The 18,226-nt window shown below is 47.5% G+C and overlaps 2 protein-coding genes across 2 annotated transcripts; one reads left to right on the forward strand and one right to left on the reverse strand.

Moving 5' to 3' along the window:
* Positions 1–345: 345 nt before the first annotated feature.
* On the reverse strand, positions 346–3,467 carry LOC123398594 (putative cyclic nucleotide-gated ion channel 9). The gene is made up of 4 exons (XM_045093051.1): positions 3,117–3,467; positions 1,816–3,011; positions 1,610–1,721; positions 346–1,484 (listed from the first exon to the last, which is right to left on the reverse strand). Exons 2-4 carry the CDS (start codon positions 2,970–2,972, stop codon positions 576–578), a joined length of 2,178 nt encoding a protein of 725 aa, XP_044948986.1. The 5' UTR covers positions 2,973–3,011; positions 3,117–3,467; the 3' UTR covers positions 346–575.
* Positions 3,468–3,658: 191 nt separating this feature from the next.
* On the forward strand, positions 3,659–5,284 carry LOC123398199 (protein WHAT'S THIS FACTOR 9, mitochondrial-like). Its single transcript, XM_045092698.1, has one exon. The coding sequence runs from the start codon at positions 3,674–3,676 to the stop codon at positions 4,952–4,954; it is 1,281 nt and encodes a 426-aa protein (XP_044948633.1). The 5' UTR covers positions 3,659–3,673; the 3' UTR covers positions 4,955–5,284.
* Positions 5,285–18,226: the final 12,942 nt, after the last annotated feature.

Consider the following 18,226-nt stretch of genomic DNA (forward strand, 5'->3'; position numbering starts at 1 on the left):
TTATCGTTTGTTTTTGTCCGTAGTCGGACCCTGCTCTTCTACATGATGATTGTATGTACTGTACTGTTGTGACTTTGATGTAGCTTGTGACGAGTGTAAGCTAATTCCATATACTCATATTTTCAGTATTTGTACTTGAAACGATATCCATTCTTGCAAAAACGACGAGATGCGCTTCTATCTGTGTCGAAGCCCTCGTGCCAAAATAAGGATAGAATCATATCTTGAACGTGACAGCTGATTTCTGAAGAAATCGTCCGGATGATTTAGATCGTTTTTCTTTAAGAATTAGTTTGAAAAGTTAAGTGAAACATTTGTATATTCTTTGCAGGTCTATCATTATTGTTGTTGAATCTCGTGTTCTCGCAAGTAATGCATGATTATGGTAGTGCAAACAAAACAACAGAAGACAATCAAATATGAGGAAGGCTATGCTATTTCTTGTCTAGAGAACAGAACAGTCAAACTATGAAGGTCAGGTGGTTTGATTTCGCATGCTTGTGTATAGTATAGGATATTAGGATATTAATAGTAGTAGTGGTGTAGTATGCAACCGGATCGGAGGCAGAGGCAAGTCAATCATCAGCGCCGAAGTCGGGCTCCCGCGGCTTTGGCACTGGGACATGGATCATGATCTCGCCTTGATCGCGCTTGGAGGAGCGCTGCCTGTGCACGCCGCGCAGCGCGTTGACCGCGAAGCGTGACACGAGTATGGTGGTCTTGAAGCTGGAGGAGCGGCCTTCCTCCTCCTCGTCCTTGCGGCGCAGGTCGGCCGCCTTGCGCTTGAGGTGGCGGCGCCACGCGGCCTGGATGTAGGTGGCGGCCCAGGTGCGCCACTGCTGCGAGTAGAAGCGGAAGGTGTGCTGCACCTGCTTGCTGTGCATGCGGCGGAACTGGCCCGCGACGAACTTGAGCTCCTCGGCGTGCAGCGCGAAGGACTCGACCTCGGAGAGCGCCATGACGGTGCGCGTGGAGGAGGGCAGGCTGACCCCTGACTTGGGGTCCAGCGCCCAGGTGAGCAGCTCCTCGCCGCAGAAGTCGCTCTCCTGGAGCATGCTGCGGTTGAAGAAGCCGCTCCGGCCGCCGTCCGTGGTGATGCTCTCCAGGCTGCCCCGGATGATGAAGAGCATCTGGTCCACGGGGTCGCCCTCCCGGATGATGTACGTCCGCTCCGTGTAGAGCGCCGGCTTGAGGCGCTCGCAGATGGCGTCCAGGAGGCGCTCGTCCATGTTGGCGAACAGCGGCACCCTCCGGACCAGGCCCAGGCAGAGGTGGCGCTTGATGTCGCGCCGGAGGTCCTTGGGGAGGTTCTGGACCAGGGCCTCCTCGTCCACGCCGCGGGTGTTGATCCACTTGTACTGGTCGTAGCGCCGGACGCGGTCGCGAAGCTCCATCGGCAGCAGCCGGTGGTGCATCCACTGCTCCGAGTCCCGCCGCTTCACCCGCATCTCCTCCAGCCGCACCGTCAGGGATTGGAGATACGTCTGCAATCCATCCATCCATCCATCCATCCATCCATCCATCCATCATCTCGTCAGTGCGGTGCGGGGCTATCTAGGCTTATAGGCTACTACGTACAGTAGTACTGTAAAGAAGAAAGATTGTTGACCTGAATGTTTCCGATGAGCATGGCCATTAGGATGAGGCCGAAGGTGGCGAGCGTAATGGCGAAGAGCGACTCCCCGGTGTAGATGGTCGTCTTGAGCCCTTGCCCCAGCGTACTGACCGGAGATTCCAACTAATAATTTATTAACGAGGCACGGACTCACTCTGTCTTGAACTGTATATAGTGAAGTAAGTAATGTTGTTAATTACCTCAGGTTTGCGAGGCCCCACCAGAGGCAGAAGAGGAGCTTGGTGGTCATGTCTTTGGAGGCGGTCACGTCCGACGTGACGGCCGACGAGTACATGCCGTAGTCGAAAGGCATCTCGCCGTCGTCGGTGGGCTGGCAGTTCTCGGTGATGACCTGCCTGATCACGGTGGTCCACTCTACGTACTCCTCGTTGCTCTCCGTCTTGCCGCAGTACATGTAGATCTGGTTGCACCCCGGGAACTCGTTGCAGGAGAACCGCCAGCAGTCGGTCACCCGCTCGATGGACAGCAGGTACCAGAAGGCGCCCACGATGTGGCTGGCCAGCATGTACCAGAGCAGGTAGTAGGCGGCGCCGGCGAGGGCCGTCTCGGCGAAGACGCCGCTGGTGCGCTTGAGCTCCGTGGAGAGCGGGTAAATCCGGACCAGGCGCGGCACGTACTGCGCGATGATGATGGACAGCAGCCTGTCCTTGGTCTCCAGCACCGCCGTCTTGTCCTCCCGGTAGAGGAACTTCCAGATGACCAGCTGCGGCAGCGGGAGGATGGAGAAGACGTCGGCGATGAAGAAGCGGCGGCAGTAGCGCTTGGCGATCTCCACGGTGTCGATCACCAACTCGCCGCGGCCGAACACCCTGGAGGAGGGCGCGATGAAGGCGGTGCGGAACTGCAGCACGATGCGCGCCACGAAGAAGATGTCGAACAGGGTGCGGACGACGGCGGTGGAGATGGCGAGGCCGTCGTCGATGCCGATGCACAGGTTGTTGTTCTTCTCCCCGGGGAGCTGCTCGTCCCTCACCCGGGGCCCGTAGAAGAACATGGGGTCGATGGCGATGGAGATGATGCAGGAGATGAGAAAGCTGCGGTTGAGGCGCACCAGGATGCGGTCCTGCGGGTCGAAGATCTTGCGGGACGTGTTCTTGAGGTCCTCCTGGAACACCGCCGCCATGGACGCGCCCGTCCGGATCGACCGCCCCAGCGTGCGGAGCTGCGCCGACCCATGCGTGATCACGTCGCGCGCCAGCAGCTCCGGCTGCGCCAGCCGCCGCCGGGACGCGCCCACCACGCCCGCGTACCCGATGTGGAAGGCGGACCGACGCCGGTCCCCGCCGCCGCCGCCGACGCCCATGCCGACCCCGGCCATGGACGACTCGTACGACATCGCGCTCGCGCTCGCGTTCGCGTCGTCAGCAAGCCTAAGCTACGAGGCAAAAAAAACCATACGTGCATGCATCCATATATCATCCACACCACCAATCCTCCAAGCGACCCCCCATGAAATGAGATACATGCGTCCGCATCTAACCTTACGAGTTTCCTCTTGCCGCCGTCGATGAATTGCGTCTTATACCGGCCGCTGCCGAACATGATCTGCGGCTAGCCGCGAAGGAGGCCGCCGGTTGACTCCATCCATTCACTCATGGTGCTGTGGCCATTAACGAACCAGAGCTAGGCTCCTTCCTCGTGCCTCTCGAATGGAATGGATGGATCCTGCGTGCAAATCAGATATCTACCGCGGAAGCACAAATCAACGGAGAATTCCTATCTGCAATCGACCGATAAGACACAGAATCGATAGCAGTAATCGTAAGAGCAGAATGCCTCTCGAATGGAATGGATGGCAATCTCTCCTGTCGTCATTCAGAAAGAAAATCCCAGCCGCTCGCTCGCTGCTACTGCTACGCGTATGTGGGCCGAAACTTGGGGCAGCGCAGGGCCCAACCCACCACCATGCAGGCTAAAAGCGGCAAACCACAACCACCGTCCGATCTCCGATCCGCACTTCTCGCCCCTCAACCCTTGACCACCGCCGCCTCCTCCTCCCCACCAACTCCACATACCCCAACCAAAACCGCCGGAGAAATGCTGCCGCGCCGGCCGGTGGCGGCGCTCTACGTCCCGGTGCGGGGCCTGCTCGAGGCCCGCGTGCCGTGGGGCCGGGACCGGGCGCTCGACCACGTCGTGGAGCGGGAGCGCCACCTCGTCCCCTTCCTCCTCACCAAGGACGCGCTGCTCACGGCCGCGCCGCCGCCGCACGCCGTGCCGCTCCACGCGCTGCCCTCCACCATCCCCTTCCCGTTCCGCCCGCTCCGCTTCCTCCGCCTCTACGCCTCCGCCTTTGAGCTCTCGCCGCACCCCGTCACCGTCTCGCCCACGCACAGGCTCAGCACGCTCCACCTAGACGAGGCGCAGGCCATCGACGCCACCCGCGCCGACGCCGCCGACCGCCTGCTGCGCCTCCTCATGCTCGCGCCCTCCCGCGCGCTCCCGCTCCACCTCGTCGCGCGCATCCGCCTCGACCTCGGCCTCCCCTCCGACTTCCCCCGCTCGCTCCTCCCGCACTACCCGGACTACTTCGCGCTCTCCGCCGACGGCCGCCTCCTCGAGCTCGTCTGCTACCGGAAGGACCTCGCCGTGTCGGCCGTGCAGTCCTACGCGCAGCGGACCGGCGGGTACAAGGTCGGCGACCCCATCGCCTTCCAGCTCTCGTTCCCCCGTGGATTTGACCTCGACAAGAACGTTCGCAAGTGGCTGGATGAGTGGCAGAAGCTGCCATACATCTCGCCTTACGAAGATGGTTCACACCTGGCTCCTAGGAGCGACATCACCGAGAAGAGGACTGTGGCGGTGTTGCATGAGGCGCTCAGCCTGACGGTGGGGAAGAAGATGGAGAAGGAGGTTTTGGTCAAGCTTGGGGAGGCTCTACGGCTACCACCGGGGTTCAGGAAGGTGCTCGCGAGGCACCCAGGGATTTTCTACCTGTCGCATAAGCTGAGGACCCAAACAGTGGTGCTCCGGGAAGCCTACCGGAGGCATATGTTGGTGGACAAGCACCCAATGATGGGGATAAGGTATCAGTTCCTGCATTTGATGCATATGGGGAGGGAGGAGGCCGGCAAAGCCAAGGGCAAGGAGAGGAAGACAATTCGTGGCGACCAAATGATGGGAGAGGAGTACGGTGCAGATGGGGAGAACGAGGAAGATGAGGAGGACTATGATGATGAGGAGGATGAAGACGAGGACGGGGAGAACATCGAAGCAGGTGTTGCTTCAGAGGACGAGGAGAGTGATGACGAGGATACAGAGAACAGTAGTCATTCCTCAGTGCGAGAGACTGGAGAACTGCAGCAAGCCGCTAACTGAAACAAGAACCTGCATCATAGCTGGTTTTGTGACGTTGGTGGTGATGTGCGCTTGAATTGCATGAATATGCTTGGAAACTGAACAACAGAATGTACAATCAACTTCTATAACAGGTACAAAACCTACTAGAAGATGGTGCTTGTTTTTGAGAAGTAGCTGGTGATTATTAAGTGAAATCATCCTTGTTGTAGCATGGTGGCTTCACCTAAGTTAATCTTATATATCTTAGATTTTCGGGTAGATTACTGAAAGCATGATGCCTTTTTTTTCCTTCACTAATGTGCTATTCTCTCGTGTTCAATAAAAAGACTGCTGATCACAATTATTTTATAGTTATGTATTTTTAATTATAAGGACCCATATACCTGCAAAGTTGCAAATAAATTCTTCCATGTTCTGGTTAGAAGTTGTTCTCTGTCCATAGCAAATCAATTGGGTGATCCTTGCTATAGTTTGATTTTCAGTGAATTCTTTTTTATCTACCAAGTTGTTGCACATGGATGCCACATTGCCACTCATATCTTTATAAAACCGAAGGATTAAAATCTGCAGCCTTGCTCCAGATTTACTAACGAGAACCTACATATATGTTGAAAGGATACTGCCTAAATAGTAATGTACGTGACAAGGTTTTTCTCATTGATATCAAAGTTGAAAATGTATCTATTCTAAGGAAAAACTCGAATCAGGCATATATTGTGATGAGATAAAATGAAACTCGAATCAGGCATATATTGTGATGAGATAAAATGAAAACACTCACAGAAACCCTTCTGTTCCATCTATGTTTGGATATTAAAATACTTGCTGCATTAACTGTACCAGTATAGAATGTTGTTACTTGAGACCAGCATTGGGTAATGTTTATACAGTTAACCATATTATTTGGTTATTTGGTGATTATGTGAGATTACTTTTTCTGTTGACAACAGTTATCACCTGTCTGCATACCCTTAGCATCGACAACAAAATATAAGTTAACTATCTACACATCAAAATATCCCTTTTTTAGATCAAAAGGCTCATCGCCCTGTTCCATTTACTTGAAATGAAATAACCGTCAATGTTACACAGCACCGATACGATACAGGCCATAAAGGGTGGAATTTAAATAACAGCACTAGAAAGATAAGAACATTAAAACGCCAGCTTGAATGCCATCCTGGGAATCAGGGGTTCCATGGCCCAACATTAGAACAGTCTTTTGCTTCTTCGCACTGAGCCAAGCCATCAAAATATCTTTAATAATAGCATTTTGTTTTCATGAAGTCTGAGTAAATGTTTTGTTGATGAAGATCATAATAAGCTTGTAGGTTCCTGAGCTGCCACTTTCTCACCATCTGAACTCAACTGCTACAACTTCTGTTGAAGCTGAGGAAAAAATATACAATACAACTTTGCTTGGATCCGTTGTGGCTCCATATGAGAATCCATTTGACTTAATCTGTGCTGTTGAACCAACGTTTCTACTATGACTATTTGCAGTTGTTAATGAGTAACATTTAGCAAGTCAGACGTCAGACATTTATTCACAATCTTATGGCAGTTCACATGAAACAATAGTACTCCACACATGTAGAGTTATTTTCTTGTCCGTTCGGCTTCGAGTGGAATTTCCAAACATGCTGCAAAAAGGAAACACATGGTGGTAGAGAGATAATTGAAAGGTGTTGACCACTTCTTTTCAATCTTCTGTCATGGCATGCCCTATTCAAACATCTAAGCCATAGAGAAAGCATGGTTCTCTGTTTAATTTGCACTAACATGGTAGCATATTCTGCAGCAACCTTGAAATTGTTCCTGCAGAGTTTTCAAACATGACATTTGCCATCTATGTAGGTAGTCATGGCACTGGATATAACCTGAATCCAGATGTTTTATATCAACATAAATAAAATAACAGTATACAGACTCATATAACGCAGAGCCTGAACTGGCCCAGGTACACTAATCCCAGACAGCCCCTTGTTCTGATTTTGAAAAGTGTATGCCTACGTTGCTGGTTCTTTTTAGATTTTTTCCCTAGAATTTCCTACTGCTTTTTTCTAATTGATTCCGTATCATGCGACTGGAATGACATACTACATTGGTGGTTGTCAACTTGCCATTATTGTTTATTGGATTACTGTTTCTCTAAATTCCAGAATTTACTGCGTATCTTTTTCCACTCTCCCGCCATATCTCCAATTTATGATTGGAAAGGTAGCAGCGCCTAAGCTCACCTGCAACGTGGGCGTGTTAGCCGAGATGGAGGCAGCATTGCCTAGAGTGCTTCCTGGAGTTTGCCTTCTACATTTGGAGCATTTTTGAATCTTTCTAAGCTCACCAAAAGCCTTGATGGTGTGCATCACTCTTGCTCAAGCCGGCAGCACAGTGATAATCTGCCCATGAAGGTGAGAACATGATGTAGTACACTGGTGACCACTGACCTCAAGGATTTTAGAGCTGCTAGACCCACACACTGACATCTTGGCACAACTCTATTCTATAAGACAAACCCAATTTATTGGTCTACCTAGTCTAATATACTTTAGATCCACTTAGCCTGCAGAATGCACGCAATAAATACTAGCATTTGCAAGGAATGTAATTTTAATTTACAAAAACGTCAGATAAAATACACGATGTTGAAGTTTCCTTTGTTTCTATTTCGATATTGAGCATGTCGTTGGATACATTTGTTTACCATAGGACATTGCTTGGGTGCTTGGTTCAACCATGCATCTGTACAGGGCAAGGGCATGAAAATGGGTGATTGGGGCCCAGATGATATCATTTCTACGAATTGTTCATCGAAAATCATGTTAGAGAAATATGTGCCTCTGAAGGTGCTGATTGATGAAGTTGACCTACCTTGTCCTCTTGTTAGTGAACCCCCAGGTAGCAGGTGTTGGAAAATGAAAATCATATAGAGGTACAGTCATGTTCATTTACACTGCACTCGCTGGATGCAAGTGAGCATAAAAGGCTTGGTAAATGAGCTTTGTTAAATATCAGTGTCCATGCCCAAGAAGCAAACAACTTGATAAGGAAAATGAACAAACGTGTAGTTGCTGTACCAAGAGTGCTACAACCAAACAAAGATATTATGCTGATTTGAGATGTCACTAGCTAATTTTATGGTAAGAAGGCAGATGATGGATGCAGCATCTTTCCCCCCAAACACCATGTGAACTGTTTGGGTGCTGTTCAGTCAGCTTGGTGGTGTCTAGTCTGCTGAAAGTTTCAAGTCACTAAGCTTCAAATGCTGACTTACATGCCCAGAAAAAGCATTCAAAAGGTTCTCGTCCCTGCATGTTCTCTTTGAATATGAAGATTTGGCTGGTGAAAGCTCTTATATGCACATCCTGTTGTCTTCCTTTCCCCCATTATTTGGTCCTTGTGTCTTCACTCTTTCTTTACCCTACCATCGTATATATGACCAACTTCTTTTGGTTTCCTAGTTAATTTGGCAATATCGCTGTCCATTACTATCTTTCCGATCTTTATGACTATACAGTTTGTTTGCAGATGATTTACAATGTTCATTGCGTCTAATTATGATTGGTAGGTTAGTGTAAATGTTGCTTCGTTTTGACAATTTCAGCTGTCTTTAAAATGATATAACTGAATTTTAATTTGTTTAGCAATGAGTTACAGTTCATCATTGTATTTTTGTAGTTCACTAATGTTCTACATTTGAGCTGATTTACATAGAAGATTTCATGTAATTTTTGTAAACAAGCAGTGTAAGTTCCTAAATATCAGACTAGTTTCTTTCTTTTAGGTATTTGTTCAGCATTGAGTGTTCTCTTTTGTGTTTCACACGAACTGATTGGCACCATATATTTTCTTGTAATTCTGGTAAACAGGCAGCGTAAGTTCATAGGCTCATTCATATTGGAATTTAGTTTATTTTCACGGTTCATCCTAATTAGAGATCAACTGAACACTATATTTATTGTGGCTTGTAATATATATGGACCACTGTAATGGGTAGACTCTACAGTGTTTATGAGTAGGATATACATGTACAGTCTTCTTACGACACTGCTGATTTGGGTGGCAAAAAGTTTGTCCCAAACAACTTTGCTGAAGATGGTTCCTACCTCATGGCCCAGGTTCCTTTCTGTCTTAGATTTATTTTGCATTTTGTTGCCATGCTTTCTGCTTAGTAGGTTTCATGTATTTGCAACTTCTCCAGGAGATCTCTATGGACGATGATAATTTTGATAAAGCTTATAATTTCTATGTCAATCATGTGAGTTTTTCTTTAGGCTACACTCCTTTTGTTTTTCTTTCGATTGCGTCTCAGTGATTCTAGTCAGTGAGAACAGGATGTAGTACACAAGGAGTTCAGTGCTGCTAGACACATACAGTGACATCTTGGACACTAGTCTATTGGGATAACACAATCCCAGTTTATTAGGTTGTCTAGTCCAATATACTTAAGATCCAGTTAGCCTACACAATGCACACAGTAAAATGCAAGGATTGTAGATTTTTTAGTTTAAGGAAACCTCAGATAATATACATGATGTTGAAGTTTCATTTGTTTATATTTCGATATTTAGCAGGAGTATATCGTCTGCTACATATGTTTACCATAGATAGTGCTTGGTTCAACCTTGCTTCTGTACAGGGCAAGGGCATGAAAATGGGTGATTGAGGTCCAGATGATATCAATTCTGTGAATTATTCTTCAAAAATAATGTTGAGAGGGATACGCGCCTCTGAAGGTGCTGATTCATGGTGTCTACCGATTAACGTCTCTAGTTGTGACCTATCTTGTCCTCATGTTAGTAATCCCAGGTAGCAGCCGTTGGAAAATGAGAATCATATAGAGGTTCAGTCATCTTCATTTACACTGCACTCGCTGTATGTCTCGTGTGATGATTCTGGTGTATGATGCCATGTCAAGTACTCCCTCAGTTAAACCATTATAAGATGTAAGTACTCATGGACTTTTTTCTGATCCGGATGTATATAGTCGCATTTTGGTCTGTTTGCTCACTCATTTCAGTTCGTATGTAGCCTATATTAAAATAACCAAAATATCCTATATTTGTGAACGGATAGAGTAGGAAACGAACTTGATAGAGAAAGAGGAATAGGCGGGTAGTTGCTGTACCAAGAGCGCTACAGCCAAAAGAAGATATTATGCCGATTTGAGATGTCACTAGCTAATAGTGTGTGGTAGTAAGGGCATGTACACTGGGTGGCCTCAACCCGTTGCCCCGCAGGTCCAGGTAGGTTCGGAGTTTGGTTCGGATAAAAAGCTATAGCCTCGCAGAGGACAGTGTAGCCTGCAGAAGAGCCGGACTCTTCGGCAGTGAAAGTAGGGAAAAACAAAAAAAGTTGAAACAACCCTGATGCATGCGAGGAGAGATACACACACAGGGGAAGAAAAACGGCATGCATGTGAAAAGGATGATGTTGCTAGATGTGGTCCACTAGACTGCAGCCTCCGTTGGGCAAAAATAATTATAGACGATAGTTTCAATAAATTTTGCTTAGTTTAAGAGCTGGGGCAGCAACAAAGTGTTGCCTCCATTGTACATGCCCTAAGAAGGCAGTAATGATGGACGCGGCATCTTTCCCCCCAAAACACCATGTGAAGTGCTTGGGTGCTGTCTGGTCTGCTGAAAGTTCTGGGTCACTGCCTTCAAATGCTGACTTACATGCCCAGCATTCAGTCAAAAGGTTCCTTTCACTGCATGTCAGTAGTATCTTTGAATGTATGAAGATTTGGTTGGTGAAAGTTCTGATAAAGATATGCACATGCTGCTGCCTTCCTTTCCCCTATTATTGGTCCCTGTGTCTTCACTCTTTCTTCACCCCTACAATTGTAGGTGCGTACGACTGACTTCTCCGTGTTTCCTAGTTGTTTTGGCAATATCACTCTACATTTTCATCGAGTTGTTACAAATTAGTACTGCAGGAAAGTGATCCAAAGACCAGCCCAGAAGGCCACAGGTTTTGTAATAAACCATAACATATATTCAGATACAGGAACAGAGCACAACTAAACATGGTCTCACGGGAGAGACGGCTCGAACAGAAACACTCGAGATTACTTTGCAGAGAGGTCATCACTCATTGGCATTGCCAGATTCTTCAACAAAATTCCAGCGCCTGTACGCCATCAGTGGTCATACCATGACCACTGTCACTGTGCATTGTCCGTCGTCTTACAGATCTTTACAGGTCTTCTTCTTTACTCCCTCCATACATAAATATAATTCTTTTAAGGGATTTCATTAGGAAAAACTACATATAAAGCAAAATAAATGTATTTATACTTTAAAATATGTCTATATATTAGTATGTAGTTTTTTAATAAAACCTCTAGACAGACTAATATTTAAGAACGGAGGGAGTAGCTTTTACTACAATCAAAACCTCCTCGTGTAGTTCTTCCATGGCAACGATGCCCGATCACACGAAACAATCTGTCTGAGGAAGCGCACCTACTGTCGACTGGGACGAGATCTCTGTCGGCCGGGCAAGTAGCGGTAGCGACGAGTGAAGTGACACATAACATGGTTTGCCCGGCCCTCGTTTCCGGGACTGGACACGGCCATGTGACCGAGCACCCAACCGCTGGTCTGAGTGCCAAGCTAGGCCAGTAGGAGTAGCGCCGTAGTACCACCATGTGCGACTGCCGACTCCCGGAGATGAACACGGGCCGGTGAACCAACACCAAGACCCCGACAGGCGCCTTGTGTCATGCATGCATGTCGTCGTCCGGAATCTCAACGTGACTTGCATGTTAAGATATTTTTGTGCCATGATGATGATATATACACGTACTCGTGCATGTATGATGCCATCTCTGTGTCCGTCAGCATATGGCAAAACACACGGGGTTTCCTGATGCTGGCCGAACCCAGTGATAACCACCCGTACCTGCCGCCTCTAATGTGGAGACGTGGCATGCGTTTAGCATCATGAGCTTCAGTGTGTAAGCATTTCAGAGCCTTTCTTCCTCTAAATTCCTACCGAGGAGAAGTTCGTTCGTGAATATAAATGAACGTAAAACATGCAGATCAGGTCGTGGCTGGCGGAATTGGCAGACCAAAAGTCCGAAACCATCCCTGTCGAGCGAGCGAGAACACGCGTGCAGCTCCTCGACGGACGACGGAGCTCAAACGGAAGGCCCAGAATCGCCGCATGCAGGCCACAAGACCGGAACCCTGCAAAGTTCGTTCATTCGCTCGTCCAGCCGTTCTTCATCACAGCAATAGATAAAAAGTGGTGAGAGCACGCGCGCCACGGCAATATTCAAGCTTAGTTTTCTATGTATGTATGTATGGCAGTGTTCCGTCGTCCCAACGTGCATTCTTGTTTGCGTGATGGCATCACTGCCTACGTATGTAAGCCGCTTTTGCCCGTAGTTAATTGTTGATTCATCTTAAGCATGCATCCGGGGCGATCGCTCCGCTCCCACTAGCTACTTATCCATCGTCACCCGTCAATGATTGCGGAGTTTGGCCACGAAATTAGTTAGTTAATCGCGCGCCCGTACTTGCCTACTACAGTAGAAAGTGGCACTCGATGTGTGCTAGAGGCATGTGTTTTTTAATGAGGTATCATTTTCTCGTACCCTGCTGCTGGAACCTTGTGTTTAGTAATCTAGCTATGTCCGTTTGCTGGCAATGAACTGGCTCTTTTGAACCGATGAATGTGATGCTAGGTCTGTATGGAATTTATGTTGGCCTATGTTTTGTGGCTATGTTTGGTACGATGGTCAACATAGTTTCTCTCATGTTATATGGATAACATAAATTTGGGTGGCAGGATATTAGGTACACGGTTGTGGACCTGGACATCTGAGGGGTAACCGATCATTGTTATCGGACACGTATACCAACATTTAAGGGATCATATTTATGCTTTAGGACATCTTCAAATGGTAACCCGTAAATTTCCTTTCGCATCTGCCTGCAGACAGCGGGGTAGACACGAATGTGAAAAGACGACATTCAATTGTAGCTGCATACATCCACCCAACAATTCAAACAAACCGGACGAAATTCGATCAAAAAGGCGGATTTCATTCCAGCTCGAAGATAATTTACATAAAAAGGTTGATACTTCGATCGTTTAACTAAAATATCAAGAAATAAACCCTATACCCAATAGCGGACGGCCACCTTGTACGCGTGGCCGTCCAGCCCTGCCGCACCGTCGTCTCCGTCTGCGTCGTCGTGGTCCCTCTAGCGGCGGAACGACACCGGAGGGATGCGGCTGCCTGCCTCCTGCTGTGTTGTGTAGAGTGTCGCCGCGACCACTAACGAAGTGGCCTCCCGAGCCCTGACAGCGGCCTTGCCGCGACGGCGTTAGCGAAGCAGGCGCTAAGCGACCGCTCCTCGCCGATCTTGGTGAGCTCGCAATCATGGCCATGAAGACGCCTGGCGGCCGTCTCCGCGGTGGTCACGGAGCGATCGAGCGCCCACGCCGCGGTGAGGTCCGGGTCATTTCAGACACATTTCGACGCCACATCCATCTTAGCAAAGGCGGAGCAGCGATCGACATTGGGCTGGTTGTACCTCGTCTGCTGTCGCACAACACACTCGGCCTTAGAGACTACAACCCCAGAGCCGGAGGCACTGCCGAAGCCTCCTCCTCCCAGGTAGTGGATGATGCGGTCACGAGCGCGGGCGGGTGGTGGCGTCGAGATGGCGATGACGACGAGTTGATCCGTATGCAGCGCATGTGATGTGGCGACAGTGGCTCAGGCTTCACGCGGCGGATGCGCTATGGGGACGCGGGCTCCTGCTTCACGCGGCTGCCGATATGGAGGTCGCGGTTGCGCGACGGGGACGCGACCTGTCCTTGAGCTGCCAGAGTAGGGATGCCGACTCGTTCTTGATGCAAACCAATGACGGGGATGGTGGCTCATCCTTCACGCACTTCGATGCTGGTGGCGCCGGTCCCATCTGATGGAGCGAACCCTCCGTCACGATCTCCATCTGATGGACGAATTATTTGTTTGTTACAGCCACCTCCGACAGCAGACGTGACCATTGTTGTGGCTCCTCCTCGTCGCTGGAGGAGATGACTATCTCCTACTTGACGTATGATCCCGTCGTCGTGGATGCCGATGACCTGGTGACCGCAGGCGACGGCACGATGATCCGCCAGATGACGAGCTCCCACTAGGGCCGCCTGCCGGCGCGGAGAACCAGAAATTTGGCATCGTCGATGACTTGGCTCGAAGAGGATGTAGAGAAGGAAAGACGCGAGGAGAGGAAGAGAGGAGGAAGGCCGGATGCTCTCGAAGGCGCCGGAGCACGTCTTAAATCACGGTTTCAATGACGACCATTGCATGCTCTAGGCCGACATGAATGTGGCGCGGCAAACAGTGTGACGCGTGAGATGGAGATCACGGGTGTTTTTTTATGAAGGAGGGCGATCGAAATCGTGCGAAGTAGCGGCCTGGATTCCGATAAACCTCCCCACGTTTGTCTCCGATTTATGAAAAAAATCGCATTGACCATTCCACGGACCGATACATGACCATGTTGGATTGTTTCCATGGTCCGGACTAAACGTGAGAATGGTTTCACCCTAGAACCATACTTGAACCATACCCGTACATTTATCTTGAACCATACCGGTTTAATGTCGTTTTCAGCCCAACCAAAACAAAATCCACTATTTTTTTCATTCAAACCAATTTAAACCCAATACATAACTGTGGGTTTAAACCCAATACATAACTGCGGATTTGTTTCAGTGTACAAATGATTGCACAAATTGACATTTAAGAAGCAAATGAGATAGAAAAGGCGCAAGTGCATCTACAACAATTTGATAACAAAGTTATCCTTGAAATACAGTCAGCACACATCAAGAGGGAAAAAGTAAATGCCCACGGCTGAAAAGCTCACCGACGAGTGTATTAAAACCAAATTGCTTAACCAAAACACAAGCAAACACTTCCGATTTTCATGTGGTGTTTCCACATAATACATAATTACATAGTACATTACATCATGAACGCGGATCAAAGAAGTTCTCGGTCGTCGTTGGTTATTGCACATAACCAATGCCTAAAAACGGTCTGGATCCATAATTTATAACCGCTAATAACCAAACTGTTTAAACCTATAACCAACTATACCTCCAAACTGTTTTTTCTATATATTCAAACCAAAAGGAAACTAAAAAACTCAAAACAATAAAAGCTGAACCAATCAAACCCAAAACAAGACCGAATCGTTACACCTGATTTTTTAATAGCCATTCCCAAGTTTAGTCCGGACCGTACGGGTTGCAGGTCGGGCTTGGACATGCCCTTATGTCGATCCCACTACCAAATGTTTGGAGCATGATCCCGCGTGATCAATTGCCAAGCACAGTGTGTGGTACTATGCATATTACATAAACAACAATCTAGGACACGTTTGCAAGATAATGACTACCGGTCGTAGCTTGAAAAGCCTAGCTAACATGCGTTGCGCGCGCAGTTACTTCCTACACGCAGAATCGCAGATGCATATTTTAATAAGCAACTTTCTTTAGGCACAAGATTCGCACCATGCTTTTAATCTACTACCAGTAGCATTATGCCGACGGCCGGTCAGTGTCCAAGGGATGCGAAGCCTATGTCATCGTTGGCTGATTCATCCATCGGGCTTGCAGAGGTTTCCATCCTCTTTTTGGTCATCATTCCCGGTCGAAAGGTAGGCCGTCCGTCGATGAGATACATTATCATATCCGTCAATTATTTAACAACTAAACAAAGTGTGTGGTTCATTTCGGTAACGGAAGTTCTAGTTATAATCGAGTGTACGCGCTGTTCGTTTCCGCTCCACAGCCGGTCGAGGAAGCAGTGGCGTGTGGCCTTCTCATCACACATTTGAGAGCAGGGACGTGAGCCGATGACTCGCGCTTACTAGGATCACACGTTTGAGATTTTCATAGTGTATCTGTGTAGCAAAGCGAATTGGCCAAACTAAAGGGAACCAAGTCATGCTTGTCTCTTTGATCTACTTCTATATTATGATGGCTACTTTAATTAGTACTCCCTCCGTTTTTAAATATATATTTTAAAGATTTTATTAAAGGACTACATACGAAGTAAAATGAGTAAATTTAAAATATGTCTATATACATTTATATGTAGTCTTTTAGTGTAACCTCTAAAAGACTTATATTTACAAACGGAGGGAGTAGTACATATATTGCATTTTTGGTGCTCAACATGTATGATTTTAACGGTTTGATGAGATCCTGGACCACATACGTTACCCTTGGTGTAGGAGCTTCTCTTCTTTGATCCGTCTAGCCGCACTCGGTGGGAGTAGCATATGAAGTATCGTGTATGCCATAAGCAGTTTAGATAAAGTAAATAAAATAACATGAAACTATTTTTTAAAGAAGGTTGAAGTCCCCGACTTTCATGCATACATCAATGATCAATCTTTATTAAATTATTCAATTAAGAACCGACAAAAATATAAATCAAACAATCTGACCTACCACGCTATAAAAGTCCATAACAAGGGTGCCATTACAATGTCCACAAGCTAGACCTGCGTTTATCATCGAGTTGCTCGCACGGTGTACCGAGAACACACATCCCATCCATCAGACACTAAACATGTACCTCACGCATATGCTCAAGAAACCACATTTGGGACTTCCCTTGCACATAAAAAAACCCGCCACCTTAATGATACCTAACAAAATGCTATCGCTTTTGGGGTATTTTTTCACTAAACACTACCAAATCGAGTTAGTTGCCGCTTCGGCCGTTTTAAACACGTTTATGACAGGTTTGGCCCACATCTGACATGTCGCACGAACAAGTTAATTGACAGCGACGAATAGTCGACAGTCAGCGCCGCATCGGTCTCGGTCTCGGCCAGACCAGCTGGCACCGTTGGTTAGAAACCCGCTCTGCCACGCGGTCATTCCGTCAGCTCTCTCTCTCCCTCTCTCTCCCTCCCTCTCTCTCTCTCACACACACAAACACACACATACACACACACACCATGCCTTCGTGGAAGGACTCGTCACATGTGATCCATGCCTTTATGGAGGGACAAGGAGGTGAACATAGACCATGGCATTGATATGAGCGACATTGGTGACATGTACATGGAGTATTTAGTAAGTCATTTTGACACCACTCTTGAGCCTACTTGGTGTGATGCTATGCTGGATTAAGATCCAACGTGCTTGTTGCGCCACTTGAGTCCACACAATGTGTGGCTTTCGAAGGCATAGACACGATCTAAAGCTTCTATGGGCGTCATGTGCTGGTGAGATACTTATCTTATTATATATTGAAATTGTGTGAATTTTACATTGTAATATCTGAAACTAGTCTCAAAGCTTGTATGTATTAGTGTGCATTTTGCGATGGAACAAACATGTACTGAGTTAAATGGTGTATGTACTCAATTGGTCAATGACAACTAGCTATTATATTAGGTGTTCTTCATTGAGGATAGTAATGAATTGGTTAATGAGGTACTTAAACGAGTTAATGTGTACATCCATTTGAGCTATGGATCTCTGAAATAGGTATTGGTAAATGTTTACCTTTTATTGTATTTATGTAAGTTTATCATCCGTACTGCTTATTAGCAGTTTATGCATTCACTAGTAGTGTTTACATATAATACATACGTAGCTATTCTATTTTTTTTGCTGCAATTTGTCCTTTTGTTTAGCAAGGAGGTGTCATCGTGGAGTTGTGGAGTGCGTTGATGGGACTTGGTCTATCATACTGCAGATGTGCCTAACAAAGCTCTGGTAAATTTATCATGATAAAAATTATGGACGGGTGATTGAGAAATAGGTTCATGAGAGAGAGGTAGACCTACTCAAGAAGGATATTGATCACCTCGTTTTGCCACCATGGTTGTGTTTTCGGTTGCCATGGTCGCGTTCTTGGCTGCCATGGCAATGTTTTTTGCTAGGTCGATTGAAGGAGTTATGGACTACGGGGTACTCACCACGTCATCTCCCGGGCCGAGGGGCTGGGGCCAAGGACCCTCATGGTGGTTCACTAATGGGCCGCTTCAATCAACCCATGATGTGTACAAGGAAGATTCCACAAGACTTGGCGCCCGAGAGGAGGACTCTTGTAGACCCTAGGGCTCCCTTCGGCGACTTCCTGATGCTCGTGATACGCGTTGGATTTTCCGTGAAGAAGAACGGGTGATGCAACACAATATAGGTAAGTATTTTTCCTCAGTAGAGAACCAAAGTTTATCGAACCAATAGGAGTAACAACAACCCACTTCTTCAGCAACTTCACACCAAAGAAACAAA

This window comes from Hordeum vulgare, chromosome 5H (assembly GCF_904849725.1).
Source record: "Hordeum vulgare subsp. vulgare chromosome 5H, MorexV3_pseudomolecules_assembly, whole genome shotgun sequence".
Classification (NCBI taxonomy): Eukaryota; Viridiplantae; Streptophyta; class Magnoliopsida; order Poales; family Poaceae; genus Hordeum; species Hordeum vulgare.